Raw genomic sequence first — 19328 nt, 5'->3', positions numbered from 1 at the left:
AAAAAAATACATAATTCATATTATATTAAAAAAGGAGGTCATGAATGAAAATCCAAATATCTTAAAGGCTAAAGTAAGACTATGCAGCTCCTTCTAGGTTTAGATGAGTAGAAAACGAGCCCAAATGGGTCTTTTACTGTTAAAGGTGGCCGACCTCTGGTTTATGTAAATGTTAGGACTGGGAATCAATGGGTAACTCATGATACGATGTGATACATGACTAACAATGTCAATAACATCACAATACTGCAATAATTTGTAAAAATCTTGTCTAATAACTTACAATATATAAGGACACATAATTTTTAGGAAAATATATCCCACTTTATTTTTTTAGCTTAAACACAATCAAAATAAAACAACGTGTGCCTTTTTTTGCAACAAATACTAGACACTTTTATGCAAATCAGTGAAATGAAGATTCTTCATATGGGGCTGAACTGTTGTCATTACTGGAGCTGCAGATCATGACGTGAAACTTTTGAAACTGACGTGGTTTGACCAATCACAAAATCCAACTGTAATACCTCAATTCAACCTGTAGGGGCAGCACAAAGATGGTTTACTTTTTACTATATATTTTTTTAAAGAATGAAACAAGTTTATTTTAATTAATCCAAAATGTGTCAATGATCAACAGACAACGCTTTTAAAGCCTCATTTATAAAGATCAACAGACAATAAAGTTGATTTCGGGTTTGGTTACCCTTTAAAGTCTGATGTTTGATTTAACAGATTAGAAGATCTTGATAAACGAAATAAAAATATTTCAGTGCAAAATGAAGTAGATGTAAATCCACATGTTGGCATTTTAATGTTACTTCTACATCCCATGAGTTTGAACTAAAAGATTTTCACTTTAACATTCTGGAACTCCTGGAATGGAGTTCTCCATCCCATCATTAACACTCATCAAGACATGTCATTTGAGGGCAGCATAGAGACATGATGAGTTTCTAACCAGTGCAAACGCAGGGCGTGCAGGAAAGCAGACAGTCCCTCCATGACCAGCAGAATGGCAACGGTGAGCGTGGCAAAGGCTGCAAAGATGATTGACAAACCGAAAAAGCCGCCCCCGCTCCGGGAGGACAGACCCAGGTGCATCACCATGGACCACAGCACCTCTGACAGCTCTGCAGAAACACACAGAGTTGAGTCAAAACCCAGAAGCAGAGCATGTGTGGGTCAAACTGCAGTCTTTGAGTCTCCTCCACACGTACGTGCATGGGCCAGGCTGAGGGCCCACAGGCGCAGGTAGGAGGCCGTGTTGGAGATGCAGCCCAGACAGTACTCGATGGTGTGGATAGCCTGGTGGACTGCAACATCTCCAAAATCAAACTGTGGGGAGAGAACAGGCACAGGCGTGGACAGTCATTTTAGGAGTTTCCTTCTTCTTTCTTCTGTCAGCTGAGACCATCCGGACTTCACCTGTTAAAGGGTTTCTGATCTACATGAGATGTGAACACTGAAACGTTGACCACAACACAACACAATGCTTGTTTGCAAAGTTCTGTTGAGATGCAAGAAGAATCCACTTCGGCTGGAATAAAACAATCGGTTGATCACTTTAAACCAGGGGTGTTAAACTCAATCACACAAGGGGGCAAAATCCAAAACACACCTCAAGTCAAACAGGATAAACATTTAAGGAACACTTTAAAACTACATTTTTAAAACTGTAAAACTAACTTTTTAACATAATTATGAATAATAAAAATGCAGGAATATTATTCCAGATTAAATCAACTTAAACCTTAAATAACTTTTTAATATTTTACTTTCTTTAAAAATATATTTTGTCAAAATTATGCAAGTTAGAAATAAACACAAGATAACATCAGGCCAATAATAACAATAAAATAAAATGATCTGGAGGGCCGGATAGAATTACCCAGAGGGCCGGATCCGGCCCCCGGGCCTTGACTTTGACACACGTGCTTTAAAGGATGAGGTTTATTTATGTTTCTTCAGAGTTGCTCCTCCATGTCAGTTTTGTTGAATTTAACCCTTAATAAAACAGCTGCTTCCTGCTGTCAGTGACATGCAAACACGGCTGACCCCCCCAGCCGCCGTTCTGTATGAAGAGCTGTCCTGTCTCTGTGACACTCTGTAAGCAATGTCTGCAGGGCTTAACTGTAAAACTGCTGGATCTGAACATGAGTTTTCTCCAAAAGTGAAGAACTTGAAGCCTTCAGATACCAGGAGTCAGCAACATGTAACAGCGAAATAACCATTTGCTCGTGTTTTCTACTCATCAAAGCTAGAAGGAGCCCCATAGTCGTATTTTACCCTTTACGACACATGTATCAAAGTCAAGTAATTCTATCCGGCCCTCCAGATCATTTTATTTTATTGTTATTAATGACCCGATGTTATCTTGAGCTTATTTCTAACTAGTATAATTTTGACAAAATATATTTTTATGGAGAGTAAAATATTGAAAGTTATTTAAGGTTTAAGTTAATTTATTCTGGAATAATATTCCTGCCTTTTTATTATTCAGAATTATGTTAAAAAGTTAAGGTTTTAAAACATTTGGTTTTAGAGTGTTAAGTTGTTTTCTTCCCTCTTCGGCCCGCTCCCTAAGGTGTGTTCTGGATTTTGGGCTCCTGTGGGATTGAGTTTGACACTCCTGCTTCACAAATACGTAATACTGCTTTGCATTCATTACTTTGTTTCTTTTAATAATAAATATGAATGATATTTCTTTTTTTGGCATGAATAAAAACAAGGATAAAAAGGGAAACTAGAGTTTTCTAAAATGTTTATTTGTTTTTGACTTCTAAGAGATGACTTCTATGATTTCCTTTCAAAATAAAAGACCTCCTGTGCCAAAAAGGATCATCCCAGTGTGGCTCTGGACACCTAGCAACCATTGTGCAGCATAAAATAATATGTGCTTTAAACTCATAAAAGATCAGACTTTTTTTTGTTTTAACCAAAGATTTTCTTAGTATTTAAAATCTGAATTGTACAGTAAACATGGCCTCTTCAGAGAAGCAGGGATGTAAAAATCTTGACATATTTTATCTTCGAGGTGCACCTAAGCCATAAATTTATACACTTAACTAATCTAAATAAACGTACCCTTACTTAAAAAAAAATGACTATTATTTTATGCTTCTTTAGCCAGAGAGCCACTGGGAGAGCTAAAAGTGCCGCATGTGGCTCCAGAGCTGTAGGTCGCTGACCCCTGAACTACACAAACTCAGCTTCCTAAGTGCAGAACCACAGCAGGAGAATCACTTTTGGCAACACGGTTCCCCTGCATCCTGAAGGACTGGCCTTTCCTGAACCGAACATTGTTGAACTTGGCCGGAGGATTGCCTGCTTTTCTTTCCACATACTTTCCTTTGTTTTTTGACCATCAAACCTCCGTTAACAGAGGTCACACTCACTAGTTCCATTCAAAGAACAGACAGCCTCCATGGCGTGACGGGATTATGAGGAGAAAAACGATCTAGCCGAGCAGTCATGAGGTTTGGCAGTGAAGAAGAGGAAGAAGCTTGTTGACCTGCAGCCCAGTTTGTCCTCCAACTGTAGCTGCACTGCAGTCTGATGTGGAACAGCGAACCCGGCTCCGCTTGAGGAGCCACCACGAGGTCAGGCTGCTGGCTCAGACACTGAGCATGTCTGTTTCCATGGCAACAAGCCACAAAGGAGGGATGCAGACTACAGTGCAGCAACAGTGGAGGCGGTCCAGCCTTCTGTGACTCAAGAAGGAAACAAGCAAACAGCTGTTTCCTGAAATTCAGAGAGCTGAACACTTGTGTCATCACTCCGGATCGCCGAATGTTTACCGTCCAGGTTCCTACGGTGATTTAGTGATGTTTTCTTTGCCAGGCGGCATTCAGAGGGACACACTCAGATCTGTAGTCGCTCTGAGAAGAGTGGGAGAGGAAACCTGGAGTACAAAAGCTATTGTTTTGTTGTCAGCATGACCACAATACGCTCTTTTACCCCACTTTGTTTGCCGCTAATGTCAAGTTTTGTATTAGTATTGTGCAAAAACAACCACTGACAAGAGAGGCAAATTTAATAACCAAACCACAACGTTTAAATCAAAGCATGCAGGCTTTTGCTTTATGTAACATGACCTAGTTTCCCCTGGTTTTTCACTGCTGCTGAGGTGAGAGGCTTCCCTGCTGCACCTTCCCTGGCTCATAAGGTCAGTATTGGGGGTGCCGGTGTCCTGCCCATGCGCTCTACTCATTTTGGTACAGGTTTGTTTGGAGTCACATTAGCCTGACTAAAACCCTCAGAACTCATGCAACTGTCACTACATTTCAAAACATTAACAGAAGAAATAATTGGATGTCGTCCATCAAAGTCAGCAGAGAGAGGTGACGACCTGCTGAACCTGAAACCTGCAGCACCGCTTCATCTTCACCTCCTCCAATGAAAATCCTGTTTTTAAAGTTGTTAACAGTTTGCTTATAAAGAGAACAAATGTAATAAGAAATCATTTTGTTTTTACATTTCTGAGTATTTCTCCTTTTAAATCAATCAAACTGTCTTGGACAGACTCTGTTTGAATGAATGATCTTCTTTCCATCAACAGCTCTGCTGCACATGCACTAAACCCTCATCTGTTCCTAGTGTCTAGTTCAGGTTCTGGAGAAGAGAAGATGGTATCTTCACATTGACTGCAGTCAAATGAGCCGCCGTTCACATTTCTGTGGTCAAATCAACATCACTGGATTTTTTGTGTGAGTTTCATCCAATACTTACGGTAGCAGGTTAAAACTTCATAATCATAAAACACTACTGGGAAATTTTTTTTAAATGAAAAATTGTCATAGTGGGACTTTAAATAAGAGGACAGTGACCAGTGAGGAGATGACAGTTGCCTGCTTTGGTCTTTCATTACTGAACACTTCTGTGAGATTCAGCAGAAATCTGACAGAATCAACACATAAAACATCTCTCACATGCTTGAAGTCATGGTGGGGAGTCAATCAGGGAATGGGATTTCTGAAGACAGTAAACAACTTTCCAAACACAGCACACAGACAAGTGCAAGCAGGCAGAAGAACGAATGCACTCTGGCTCTTACCGGCTCCTCCTCTGAGTGCTTGGGAAGAAGGAGAGGTCACAGGTCAGGTCAGAGTTCAGAGGCATTACAAATAGACATCCTTTAAAAGGTTTTCTCCAGCTAACACTGACAGGTTGTTTCTAAAACTGAAGACTTGCTTCAGTTCATCCCCTTGTATTCATATTAATGTAACTGTGACTCGTGCACCAATCGTCCACAGTCAGGTGAGCTTTCATGAGTAAATCACTGAACTCCAGAGGCAGAGAAAGGTCTTCATGTTCACTCTAAATGATATCTTTTTCCTAGAAGAGTCCTGCATCACTGATATGAACAGAATCCCTCCTGGATCAGTCTCCAAGCAGCAGGTGAATGAAGAAGATAAAGCCACATTTAAGGAGTGCTTATCAGTGAATTATGACTCATGTCTGTTGAAACTGCAAAGCTCTTATGCAATTTGATAAACGTGTTTATGTTTCCAAATCCCTGGAGGAGTTCTCCCAGCACTGCCAGGAGCCGCTGATTACTTCCTTTAGCACACGTGTCAAAGTCTGGACTATTTTGGCAGTTACTAAGATTTTATAGGCCATTTTGGAGTTTAGCTGATATTTCACCAACATGCTAGCAGCTTTCACTAATTTAGGGGTTTTTCAGAGTTTTTTTGTGGCTATTTTGAAGTTCAGCTATTTTTTCAGCTACATGCTAACTGTTTTGGCTAATTTATAGGCTGTTCTGGAGCTAGGTTAATATTTACATGCTAGCTATTTTTATTTTTTATTTTTTTTGCTAATTTAGGCTTTTTTCCTATTTTAAGGCTATTTTAAAGTTTAGCAAAAAATTTTTAGCAACATGTTAGCTTTTTGGTTAACCTAAGTTTTTTTTTTTTAGGCTAATTTGGAATTTAGCTGGCTATCATTTTCCGTGTTTTCAGCTATAAGCTTCAGTGATTTCAGCTATCAACCTCAGGGTTTTCAGCTATTAACTTTGGCGTTTCAGCTATCAGCTTCAGTATTTTCAGCTATCAGCGTCTTCAGCTATCAGCTTCAGTGTCTTCAGCTTTCAGCTTCAGTGTTTTCAGCTATCAGCTTCTTCAGCTATCAGCTTCAGTGTCTTCAGCTATCAGCTTCAGTGTTTTCAGCTATCAATTTCAGTGTCTTCAGCTATAAGCTTCAGTGATTTCCGCTATCAACTTTAGGGTTTTCAGCTATTAACTTTGGCGTTTCAGCTATCAACTTCAGTATTTTCAGCTATCAGCTTCAGTGTTTTTATCTATCAATTTCAGCATCTTCAGGAGTCAAATTCAGCTTACAGCATTTACAATAGCATTATCACAGGTAATGCTTTATATCTCGTTCATAATTGTGTTAAAAGTTACATTTTTAAAGTTTTAAAAATGTAGTTCTAGAGTGTTCAATAAATGTTTATCCTGTTCGTCCCGTGACCTGAGGTGTGTTTTGGATTTGGCTCCTTGTGCGATTGACTTTGACACTCTTGCTTTAGCAGGTCCACAGTGAGTGAACCAGTGATGAAGAGAAAAAGGAAACTCTAATGCTGGTTTCAACATCGAGTCTTGAAAGCTGTGCTAATGTATGAGTTGAAGCTGATGAAAAAAATGTCTCTGGATGGAAAGTCCGTGTTGGATAAACAGTTTTGCACCGTTCCAGCGAGAGACTGATTACAGCAAAAAACTTAGATTCCAGAGCCATGAGTCACAATCAGGATGGGATATTGTATATTCTGGAATTGGTTCCCATGGAAACCCCATGTTGATGTTTCCATCTGCAGCTCTTTAAATGGTTTAACCCTTGAACACCTGAGGCGTCGCCGATGACACTTAAACACAAAATTTCTAACATTCTGTAATTTTCAACAGTTAACACGATCATTCCAGCAGATTCTGAAGGAGAAAAGTGACTTGACGAGCTGCAGTATCCACTGGAATGATCATGTTAACAATCAAAAAATTAGATGTATATGATGACATATTACCTCGTCCCCCTCCTCTGAGTGCTGGGACAGCTGGTCGTGGTCCATGATGCCAGCCTCATCCTCCGTGGGCCCGTTGCCCACTCGCACCCCTCCAAACTTCTGCGTGCCCTGTTGGGTGAGTCCGGTGCATGATGAGGACACGCCTGTTTGCTCTAAAGACTGCTCTAGATTCTCTGCAGGAGTTTCTTCCCTCTTCTGTGACTAGATACAAGAGTCACAAGAGCTGTGTCTAGCTTTAAGCAAGTCTTAAAACGAGTCTTGGTTTGTTAGTTTAATTCCATGGTGCAGGTCACACAGTGAAGGAGGGCTGCCGATGGAAATGCAAACGTACTTTTTAAAATCATGCGTGATGCTGACGGTCAATCAGAACTGACAGTAGGATCATCTCACTGTTTGAGTTAAACCTGAGAGACCTGAGAGTTTGGACATTCAAAATACCTTAATAAATGTGAACAAGGCTTGATGAAATCACACAACAGCAATTCTGAATTTTAAAAGCACTGATAAATAAATGAGTAATAACCTGCACACAGGGAGGTTTGTTAAATAAAATGACAGGACTGAATACCAAAACATGAGGCTTACTCACACAAAGATGGATGATCTTGACACCTGCATTAATATTTCTGCAGCCCAGAGCAGGCGCTGTCATAACAACAACATAAATCATTAAGGCAACACTTGAATTGTAAATCAGAATTGTGCTTGTGGAGTGTTTATTGTCATGTGCAGTTTGATATACACTTATGGGGGACTTATTTTGGCAGAAATTTAACACTATAATGTCAGGACTCACTCAGCCATGTCCTCCTCCCACCACTAGAGGAGCCCTCTCCTGAGTATTAACAATCTTCAGCACCTTCCTCACTACAACTCCCATCAGCCACCGCTCCAGTCTCTCCATCCACAGCTGATCATCATCATCCTCATGAGAACCACCTGCAAACGGTTTGATTTATGACACCATAAATACAGATTAGAGATTAGATTTTTTGTCATCTGATGTGGACCCTTCTCCTCATAGAGACACACCTCTCCTTTGAGATCAAGAGCAGACTTGATTTCTTTGTCTTTTGCTTAAATTCTCCTATTGCACTTTTTGCAAGTGGACTAACATTTGTAAACGGAATGAGTGACAACCACTGTGCAAAAATAACCAAAGCAGAGCAACGGCACTCTAGAAAATCAGTCATGGAGGTTTTCATTCTGCAAATGTTTTTCTCTAATTCTGGTTTTTAAATCTCATTTTGAATTTCAAGACCCTGTGTGTGTTTTTGTATGTGTATATCTCCTCCTTAGAGTGACAGAATTAATGCAAGGGTTAACACAATCAGAGAGATGAAAGAAAGTAGAATTTCTTGAAACTCGAATCAGAGCTTTTTAACCCTTTGACACCAAAGTGTTTAAGTTATTTGATTTAAAGTAACTTTTTAACCTTTAACACAATCAATCCAGTAGATTCTGGATTGATTGTGTTAATGGTTAAAAAGTTACAGTAAGTAAAGATTTTGTCTTTAAGCATCATTGGCGACGCCTCAGGTGTTAAAGGGTTAAGGCTTTTAAACCTGGTGTATGAGAAACAATCAGCATTTCCAAGGCAGCCCTCACATGTCCATGGAACAAAACCTCACAGTGAATGAGCAATGATGTCAATGGAAGAACAAAAATATGAAAAGGTTATACATGTCAAAGGTTATACATGTAATTCATCAAAGGAAGGTCAGAGGTGGGATCAGCAGCACATACCAGATGCTTTTTCCACAGGTGCTGTCGCCGCAGCACCATAGTTTTCACAATCAGCATACAGGGAACACATGCAAGGGCAATCAGCACCAACAAAACCTGGATCCCCATCTACAGAGTCGATAAGAAACAGGTTATAAAGGTGTTTCCAGTGTTAAGAAAATACTCGCCTGAGCGGGGCGAGCAGAGGTTCAGGTCTTCCCTTTCTGCGTTTTGTCCACATCTGAACCTGAACAATAACTTCCACCACCGGAGAGCAAACAACAGTTTGATCAAAGCAGAATCTCCACAAAAATCTTTTCTTCCTCTGTAGCTAAAGGCTGTTATTGATGACATTGTAATTGATCAAAAAAGAGGTAGAGTCTGAATAGAAGCTAAAGATTTTACTCAGAGAAGTCCAACCAAAGACTAGAATGTTTTCCTACTGTCATGACTTAAATATTCCACTCCGATAAAACTGTTTTAAACATGTTTTTGTGGCATTTTTTTTGATGGAGGACATATATGAAGATAATCAAGCTTCAAATGACAGATTATTGTAAATCAGGAAAAGATGAGAAACTGCTATTTGAAAAATGTCCTATTTGTGACGTATAAAAATATGCTAGATGGGCCTCCAAGCTCTCAGCATTGGGGAGAGAAGGATGCTCTGTGCCACAACTCTGAGCTGAATTTCTAATGATCTTCATAATTAGCATGATCATAATTAAAGGACGACTAGGAATGCTTTAAAAACAGACTAAAAGAGGATCAGAGTGGGTCTCTAACGCCTGTTTCACACCACACATGATAGCGGCGCGGAGTGGCGTGCGCTACATCCAAAACCACACCCCCCGCTCCGTGGTCGGCCCACTACGTTGATCTATGTTTTTTTGGTCACGTGACTCTGGTTTGTTATAAAAACTCAGACTACTCAAGATGCTTGTTTAAATCGTTTGCTTCTGAAAGAGCTGCAGGAATTTCCCATGAGGGAAGCGCAGATGAAGACCACGCCAGCCTGTCCGCTAAGCCCTCACAGCGACCCTGCATGGAGAAATGGCATCAGCTGACTCAGAAGTGGCCCAAAATATCCTGATAATGGTGGAGGATGATTATCATCCAGAGCAGGTGTTTATTATGGATGAAACCGCGTATTCTCGGAGGGGAAATACTGTATTTTCATCTCTACAGTCGGTTTAGAAACAAAAATATCATCGCATCTGTCAATAGCTGTATTTTATTGTGAAAAATTGGTTATATTTTAAAAATTGACCAGATTTTACTGTCTGTCTTGGCGTGACTTCCTGTCAGGCATGATCCAGATCGCTCGCGGCTCGTGCAAAAAATAGACCAGACACCGAAACGATCGCTCCACTGTGCAAGCTGGCCGCGGAGGACCGCGGCGCTCTGCAGTACTCTGTCTCTGGTGTGACCTACGCCAAAGGGTAACAAGGGCCATTCTGCTTTGCGGCACTTCTGCGTGCGGTGTGAGCCAGGCGTAATCATGTCAAAGAAATCTGCAAGTATCATGACACAATGTTAGGAAGTGAGAGTAAACAAGAGCAATGTATTTTAAAGTCCAGAACAAAATTCCTTCTCTAAACTGATGGATTGAAGCTCTCAGCACCAAACCCTGTTCCCTGTGGAGGATGAAGAGAACAAAGCAGAGGGGGGTTAGAAGACCTGTCCTCTGTAGAGGGGTTTGTTGGTGGGGTCGCCGTAGTTGAAGAGGCACATGTTGATGAAATGGATGAGCAGGCTGGGAGCATCCTTGGAGGTGAAAGCATCATAGGCCGTCCATTTGTAGAAGACCAGCAGGACCAAGTAGCCAAACAGGCTGGACATGAAGACAATCTCTGGGATGAAGCCCAGGAAGATGTTCAGAGGTTTCTTGAAGTACCTGTAGAGGATCAAATTCAGACAAGAAAACAGCTGCAGCACGGTGAAGTCTGAGGACCAGCAGAAAAACGCTGACCAGTGACACTGACAGCAGGTCAAAAAGAAAATCAAAGAAGGACCCGGCTGAGCTTTGAACTAGAAGGTGAGAGTGCTAACCGCTACACCACAGCAAAGCCTTACATCTGAAAAGAAATCTCCTGAAACTCTAACTAACCAAAAGAAAATCAAAGGTGAGTTCAGTCAGATGTTTGAAGGAGCCATCAATAATCAAGGTCTTATAAAAGCACGAGGCAGCACTTACAGGTGGTTGAACAGGCTGAGAGACACTCCAAACAGCATGTGGATGACCCCAAGGATCACTGACATCTTCATCTTGAAGGAGTTCAGGAAGGTTAACTTGTTGGTGGCGATGTTCCAGATCTGCAGAGGACAAACGTATTGTTTGATCCTAATCACTCTGCAACAGAAGAAATAAAACAGCACCTGGAATCTGACAAAAACACTGTAGACCACATGTGTCAAAGTCAAGGCCCGGGGGCCGGATCCGGCCCTTCGGGTAATTCTATCCGGCCCTCCAGATCGTTTTATTTTATCATTAATGACCCAATGTTATCTTGCACTTATTTCTAACTTGTATAATTTTGGCAAAATCTATTTTTATGGAGAGTAAAATATTGAAAGTTATTTAAGGTTTAAGTTGATTTATTCTGGAATAATAATCCTGCCTTTTTATTATTCCTAATTATGGTAAAAAGTTACAGTTTTAAAGTTTTAATAATTTTGTTTAAGAGCTTTCAATAAATGTTTATCCTGTTTGGCCCACGACCTAAGGAATGTTTTGGATTTTGGTACCCATGGTGTAGACAATTGATGCATGTGATCAGCAGATTCCAGCAGGGTTTCTGGTTGAGGAGACATTGTGATAAGCTTTCTTCACCGCTCAGAGTCTGATCTTTGGATCTACAGATGATGACTTTGTAATCAAAAGGCAGGTCATGCTGTAAAGTGCAGTCTGAAGTTTCTTTCCACATTACATGTAAAAAAATAAAGTCTGATAGAAACCACCCTGACTACATTACTGAGCGTTTCTATCTGGATCTGATCTTCTGTTTCTGATCCTGCTTATCTTCTGGTTGACTGCTGCCTGGCCTGACCCTCACCTGGACTCTGACATAGTCTCTTCTTGGATGCTCCCATGCTCATGATTGACCTCTGCCTGTCTGACTCTGATTTAGCTTTGTGGACTTTCAGCTGTCCTGAGTTCCTGTCCGAACTGATAAACCTGCTGCAGGTGGAACCAGCTGTCTGCCCATTTGTGACAATCAGACTATAGTGAAATGAAATGTAAGCATGAAAGAGTAGGATAATACTTTAACACAAAAGAATTTCTAGTCTTTCAAAGAAACAAGACAACTAGTGCACTCATCTATCGGTTCCTAACAATGACTCAGTGATGAGCGCTGGTCTCACCGGGTCTATTCCCAGAGGGTACGGCCCATTAAACACTCCAGGAACAGCAGGATCCAGCTGCAGAACCGAATTTTCCCTCAGCAAGGTAAATCTGGAACAGAATGACAAAGATAATGTGGATAGAATTCAATTCAAATACTTTATTCATTCTATCACAGACATTTGGTTTCCAGACAGCCAGGTCACATTAAAGGGTAACCAAACAGGGCAGTTGGGGGCTGACTCCATTCTCAGCCCAGAATGGGCTATTATACAGGAACTGCAGATCATGATAACGTGAAATGTCTGAGACTCACACCAGTTGACCAATCAAAAAATTCACCTGCAATACCTCGTTTCAACCTGTAGGGGCAGCACACAGGTGTTTTTTGACTATATTTTAATTTGTGAAAAATTTGGCAATGACCAACAGACAGTACATTTAAAGCCCTGTTTATAGATGTAAACAGACAAAGAAAGTTGATTTAGAGTTTGGTTACCTGAACTGTCAGGAGTCAGAGTTCTGTCTCCCCCTCTGGGCACCAGCGGGAACTGTCTCCAGATTATTGAAGACACTACATCTCCCAGCTGCCCCAGTGCACACTCCCCAGATCCCACTCAGCTGACTCTGATCTGACAATCACCCACCTGTTACTTAAGCAGTGCACAGAGCCTTGTTCTGTGTGAAGTATTGTTTGTGCTACCTTGCCTGCATAACTGGATCTGATCTTCTGTTTCTGATCCTGCTTATCTTCTGGTTGACTGCCTGTCTAACAGTATTTCTTGAACTATTACTGATGTTAATTCTAACAGGCAGCACAGTTTTCACCCAAGGTCAGGAATATCAGAGGCTGACTCACGTCCAGTTAGCTTCTTTGTTGAGGAACATGGGCCGGACACTCCATCCAGAGCCAAACATGTTCAGGGACTTAGAGAAGCAGTCGTTGTAAATGACCCCAGTGTAGACAGAGAAGATGCCCATCAGGAGGATGATGTAGCGACCAGCGAAGACCATGTTGAACATCTGAAGAGAGACGTCATTTCCATGAGCGACGCAGCTAAAGAGCGGCCGTGTCGTGTGGAGGGAAGAGCACCTCGTTGTCGCTCTTCTGACTCAGGATGCGGCTCTCCCGGAGGACCAGGTACAGGGCGGCGCACGTCATCAGCAGGCCGTGACCCATGTCGCCAAACATCACGGCGAACAGGAAGGGGAAGGTGATGATGGTGTATGGAGCTGTAAGAGGATCAACCAAAATCTCACAAGGAGCAAAATAACAACCACCACAGTACAGTCATGAAAGCATCAAAGCTTCATTTCAGCTTTGTTTTCTCACATCACATGATCGTCTTTAATCTTTGGATTAGATTGTCAGTGCAGCAGAGGATTAAGGTCACCTGGGTTGATTTCTCGGTAGTTTCCGATGCCGTAGGCGTCAACGATGTTCTGGAACCCTGAAGTAAACTTGTTGGTTTTGTTGAAGGTAGGCGGAGTCTGCTTGGTCTGCATCCTGTTCAGGATGGACGGCACCGTCGATCCACTTCTCTCCTACAAAACCAGAACTTACTGATCAGTCAGGCGCTTTCTGATGCTGTATCAACACTCTATCAACTCTGGGGTTTGTGTGTTTTGTTCTGATCATCAATGAATCCCTTAGAGCTTCGGAGACAGAAAGAGGCTTCACTCCGGTCTCCAGTCCCACCATCCACACAGTCCTAATGAAACCCATCATGAAGGAGTGAGACAGTCTTTTGGATTAACTGGAGCACACATTGACTGGTTCCCATGTCCAATCATTGTCAGACCACACTAAAAACCAATCTCAGCAATGGACTTATAAGATAAGAAAGGGGGTGAGCAGTTTCAGCCAGAAACTGACCCATACTCAAAGGGTAATACCACAGGATCAGAAGTTATGGAAACATGCTAAACTGTAGCAATAAGTAAGAACCGTCGGCAGACTGACCGTTCCGCGCCGCAGAGCAAACTGGATCGAATCCAGGTCTGAGACCGGACACCACACCTCAGCAATCAGACACTTCTGAGTGACGTCGATGTTGCAGAGGTTGAGGGTGTGGTAGATGGCCTTCATCTTCCTCACTTTGATGAACCACACCCTCATGGTCTTGGAGGCAGCCTGCAGCACCCGCTGTCGGTGGTCCTCTGTTTGGTTGAGCACCTGCAGCAGATTACAGATAGAAGCGTTGTCGGTGACGCTTTAACACAAAATCTGAAGCATACCGTAACTTTTCAACCGTTAACACGATCATTCCAGTAGATTCTGGAGGAGAAAAGCTGCGTGTGTTAACAATCAAAAAATTACAGGTCAGGATGTCGGAAAAAACCTTGTGTGCAGTATGAACACCCATTAGAAACGAATGGACTGTTAGTTATCCACCGGGTTCAATGGGATTCATTTCTAATACCAAAAAAATAATAATAACTTAGCCAAAACAGCTAAAATGTAGTTGAAATATTGGCTAAACTCCAAAACAGCCTAAAAAAATAAATAAATAAAAAAATAAAACCCTATCTAGCATGTTGCTCATATATTAGCTAAACTCCAAAATGGACCATAAAAATGAAAAAAAGCCTATATTAGCCAAAACAGCTAGGATGGAGCTGAAATATTAGCTAAACTCCAAAATAGCCTAAAAAATTTTAGTAAATGTCAAAAGAGTCCATAAAGCTAGCAGGATGCCAATTTTTAAAACTTTAAAACTGTAACTTTTCAACATAATTATGAATAATAAAAAGGAAGGAATATTATTCCAGAATAAATCAACTTAAATCTTAAATAACTTTCAATATTTTACTCTCCATAAGAATATATTTTGTCAAAATTATATAAGTTAGAAATAAGTGCAAGTTAACATCAGGTTATAATAATGATAAAATAAAATGATCAATTACCCGGAGGGCCAGATCTGGCCCCCGGGCCTTGTGACACTTGTGATTTAAGGGAATGTGGAGGAACCACAATGAAACGTTTCAGCAGGTTGTACTAGAAATCTGAAGAAGCTGTCCGTGACTCACCATTTGAAGGTCATCGATGCGGCTGTTGACTCCAGCCAGCATCTCCTTCCTCTCCTGAGGTGTCTCTGGACACGGGTAAAGAGATGCGCGGAACCTGGAGGAAACCAGCGTTCATCAGACGGAGTAAACTCCCTCATGCACACGTGCTCAGATGCTCCGTATCACATCCCTCCTGCCACAGCAGAAGTCAGGGATTTGGTGAAACCCCCTTTGGGGTCCAGGGGTTCAGTTTAGGGGTCAATGGGGCTCAAACTTCCCACCTAACTGGTGCAAGACAGCAAACTGTTTGTCTCCTGGTTTTCAATTATGAAATTCTGTGTTTTCTAAGACATACAGCAGATTGAGCTCTGCTAGATTGTGGTGTAAGAGCTGCAGTAGTGTTGCTGACTGTAAGATCTAACTCTTGAGCATAAGAAAGCAGGCCTTAGTGCAGACGATTGCTCTTTAGCTCAGGATGTTTTTTTAAAAAGCAGTTTCAGTTGTACAGATTTCTGATCCTGACCTAGACTGAAAGGGATTGTAAAAATCCAAAACAACTTTTTGAATCCTCTGTATTTTCGGAAACTTAGTATAAATCAATCCATCCTTGTAGCTTTTTATAAATGCTTCATTGAATCCATCATCTCAATCAACATATTGATTGGTTTGGTTCACTCAGTCTCAGTAATCGTAACACAATTGACAGAATCATTACAATCCACAGTGAAATTGTTGGCCAAGAACAGGAGTCACTCATGTCAATTTATGATAAAAGAGTTCCACTTAAAGGTTCACTGATCACCACAGACACCACACATACTCTTCACAGTCACTACAGTTCAGGAGATTCAGATCCATTCAGAACTAAGAGAGCTACATCGAGTTTAGCACCAACATCAGTTCGACTTCATCAGAGGCTTCTTAGTCTTCTTTTAAGCTATTATGTCACTTGGTCTGAATTTATATTGTCCGTATTTTACTGAGTGTCTTTTGTTCTGATTTTACTGTGGTTGTTTTGTGTCTGTTCTGTGTTCCAACCAGCAAAAGAAGTTCCTACCGGAAAAATAAAGCAACTATGACTTTGTTACTTAAACCCTAGAACACTTTCACTATAAAAAGTTACACCATCACTTTTGTCAGGTAATTTGTACCCATCATAATCATTTCAATAAAAAAGCATTTGTCATAAAAAAATGATCAAAATATGACAACACATGATAAATTAGAGTAATGTCATTTTACTTTTAACTGTGATATATGTAACAAAATGAAAAAAAAATAAGAACACAGGAAGATCCTGAAAAAAAACATGCTTGAAAATTGCTGAAAAATATGAATTTAAGAAGAATAAAGGTCCTAAAGAAATAATAATGGTAGTGGAGACTTGGCCTTTGGTCCACCCATTCCTGGGACACGTGAGACTTCACTCAGGGACCATGACACTGCTTGGGTGAAAATCACTCAGCGATAGTGCTCTAGGGTTGAGAAACTAATGAATATAAAAAAAAGAAAACTCCACTATGTCCTTATGTAAAAGCAAAGTCTTCATTTAGGTGTTTCTGTGAGAAACATGAAGACAAAGTGATAGTTGTTGAAGTGAAACTAACCCCTCACAGATCTTCTTCACCCTGTTTTTCAGCTGGTCACCCTGGAAGAAGATGATGAAGACGGATTTGTGGACTTGGTCCCCCTGATAGAAAGAAAAGAAAAAACTGAAAATATAAACTCTGAGAGTCTCTCAATTTCCTTTGAAAAAATGAATATTCTGAATTTGTCGTGTACAAATGTTCCTGTGTTGTGTTTGTCTGACAGACAGCCACTCTGTGGAGTCTGGAGCTGTTCTTTATTACAAGGACTCACCACCCACCTGCTTAAGAGGATCATTAAAACACAAATAAGAACGTTTGGTGTCCTTTGAATGGTCCTGACTAAATGTAATTACGTCACATTTTGATTAATAACTGTATTATAACAATGTAAAATGTCAGTTTTTCTGCATGATTGTGTAGCATCCATGATAAACTGAAATGAACTTGGTTATGTTCAGACCGTGGTGGGATCCTCCAGAGGGTCTTCAATCTCAGCCTTCCTTAGGAAGACGTTTCCACGGCACACCCTCCACAGCATCCTCTCAAAGGTGGGGATCCTCTCCCTGCTGATCACTCCAGCCACAAACCTGTGTGGACAGAACAGGGGAACGCATCACACATCCAGATTCAGCTACAGACGAAACAAGCAAATCTGGTATTTACCCGAGTCTGAGGGGGGCGCCTCGGCCCCCTTCACTGCCCTCCATCAGAGCTGAGGACTCCTCCAGCAGGTTGGGATCCTCCATCTGTCAGAGACAGTACTGTGGATTAGATTATAAGTGCATCCTCACATGTGACGAGCTCAGATGAATTTTAGAGCTCATCTGTGTCACACTTCAACCATCCTCCTCCACTTTTGACCACCAGAGGGAGCCATCGCCTGAGTTTAGACACTCTCCCAAGGACCATCCTCACTACATCTCCCATCAGCCTTTGCCCTCTGCTCCCATGGTTCACCAGCTGTTCCACATCAGGCAATCATCACAAACAGTATTTAGTCTGACACCAAGCAGAGCTCGGTGTGCAGTCTTGTTTTGCCCTGCATACGGTCTTCCCTTGTCTTCCCTTGTCTTCCCTTGTCTTCCCTTGTCTTCCCTTGTCTTTGTATTGAATCCATGTCATGTATTTGTCATCCTGCCTCGCTCATTTTTGACCTTTGCCTGGACTCTGACTACGTTCAGGTCTTGCCCTTGCTCATTAAACTGTTTGCACATGGATCCAAATGTCTTCATCTCAATCTGTTTCTTGACTCTTTCAAAATCTGGACCGTGGCTGCTGGCGAACCTCATCAAAGAACTGCTGAGTTCGATGCAGGATGTGTTTGAGCTCCGTCAGCTCCAGGAAGTTCTTCTTCAGGGCTTCTTGGTTGGTGTTGATCTCTTTAAGCTCGTTCTCCAGTTTCTCAAACGTGGCCTGTCAAGCACAGATGGAGTTAGGGCTGGACTGCAGAAAAAACCTTCATGAATGTGACGGGCTAGCCGGTGATTATACCTCCAGGTCAATCATATCCCTGGGAAAAGGTACTTCTGGATTTTCTCCAGTGTCGACCATCGGGATGCTCGCCTTCTTGATCTCCTTCTCAACAAACCCTAACCAGCAGATAAAAATACAACCATCAGCAAAGATCTGCAGAGAAATGCAAACATTTGTGGAGCTTTCTTCTGTTGTTTTTCCTTTCATGCCTTATAAATAACATATTTGCCCCCAAAAATGTCCTATTACCCCCATGAAAAACGCTTGATAATAGTGACTCTGAATCCTGGCTGAACATGATTTTCTTCCTTATATTCAGAAACATTTTGGGTCACAGAAACCCTTCTTTCTCATCACTTACGTAGTTTCCTGTCCATCTCCTCACATCTTCTCACTTCATTCACAAACTTGCGCTGGAACACGTTTACGTCAGGATTCAACTGCCAGCAGAAAAGTTCAGGTAAAATAAAGGGATAATTATCAGGAAAAACTTCTAATTTATCAACAGGAAGATTTTTAGATGATTTTGAACTTTATTGAAGTGTCTGGTTTTCACTTCCTTATTGTCAGCTCATCTGCTTTGTCACTAGTGCTGCCACAAATGATTATTTTAACAGTCGACTAATCACCGATTACTTTTTCTGATTAGTCGGCTAATCAGATCATATGCAAAGTGGATGTAAACCACACATCTTAACCTTCATTAGCTTTAAACTAACTACAAACTAGATATATAACATCACCTGTGATAATGCTAGTGTGAATGCTGTAAGCTGAATTTGGCCGCTGAAGATGCTAGTGCTGATAGCTGAAGATACTGAAATTGATAGCTGAAATCACTGAAGTTCATAGCTGAAAAGGCTGAAACTGATAGCCAGCTAAAATATTAGTTAAATGCCAAATTAGCCTAAAAAACTCAAAAAGCCTAAATTAGCCAAAACAGTTAGCATGCAGCTGAAATATTAGCTAAACTCCAAAACAGTCTAAAAACCTTAATAAATGCCAAAATAATCCAAAAACCTAGCAGGATGTTATTATAACTTTCAACTTTACTACACTTTGGCTCCATATAATATAAAGTAATGAATTATCGACTATTATACCATGGTCTGGGTGAATACTCGATTCTGATTGGCTGCTGGGTGTGCATTAAAAACTGATA

The 19328-nt window shown here is 41.1% G+C and overlaps 1 protein-coding gene across 4 annotated transcripts in view; it reads right to left on the bottom strand.

The window, feature by feature from the left end:
- atp6v0a1b (ATPase H+ transporting V0 subunit a1b) overlaps nucleotides 1-19328 on the bottom strand; it is a 24805-nt gene that overhangs the window by 3302 nt on the left and 2175 nt on the right. Inside the window, exons 3-21 of one of the 4 annotated variants that reach the window (XM_024298123.2) lie at nucleotides 18528-18606; nucleotides 18185-18282; nucleotides 17978-18106; nucleotides 17357-17439; nucleotides 17154-17280; nucleotides 16712-16794; nucleotides 15126-15219; nucleotides 14056-14268; nucleotides 13487-13637; nucleotides 13186-13325; nucleotides 12952-13115; nucleotides 12113-12203; nucleotides 10944-11062; nucleotides 10427-10643; nucleotides 8768-8875; nucleotides 7022-7222; nucleotides 5057-5074; nucleotides 1221-1338; nucleotides 962-1133 (exon numbers count right to left, since the gene is read on the bottom strand). In XM_024298123.2, coding sequence (XP_024153891.1) covers nucleotides 962-1133; nucleotides 1221-1338; nucleotides 5057-5074; nucleotides 7022-7222; nucleotides 8768-8875; nucleotides 10427-10643; nucleotides 10944-11062; nucleotides 12113-12203; nucleotides 12952-13115; nucleotides 13186-13325; nucleotides 13487-13637; nucleotides 14056-14268; nucleotides 15126-15219; nucleotides 16712-16794; nucleotides 17154-17280; nucleotides 17357-17439; nucleotides 17978-18106; nucleotides 18185-18282; nucleotides 18528-18606 — 2405 coding nt within the window. The remainder of the gene's footprint in view (nucleotides 1-961; nucleotides 1134-1220; nucleotides 1339-5056; nucleotides 5075-7021; nucleotides 7223-8767; nucleotides 8876-10426; nucleotides 10644-10943; nucleotides 11063-12112; nucleotides 12204-12951; nucleotides 13116-13185; nucleotides 13326-13486; nucleotides 13638-14055; nucleotides 14269-15125; nucleotides 15220-16711; nucleotides 16795-17153; nucleotides 17281-17356; nucleotides 17440-17977; nucleotides 18107-18184; nucleotides 18283-18527; nucleotides 18607-19328) is intronic. The other 3 variants (XM_024298124.2, XM_036216999.1, XM_036217000.1) reach the window with 3 other exon arrangements.

The sequence above is a fragment of the Oryzias melastigma genome, linkage group LG19, assembly GCF_002922805.2.
Source record: "Oryzias melastigma strain HK-1 linkage group LG19, ASM292280v2, whole genome shotgun sequence".
Taxonomy (NCBI): domain Eukaryota; kingdom Metazoa; phylum Chordata; class Actinopteri; order Beloniformes; family Adrianichthyidae; genus Oryzias; species Oryzias melastigma.
Note: the sequence above shows the minus strand (reverse complement) of the source record. Positions and strands in the feature narration are given on the sequence as shown.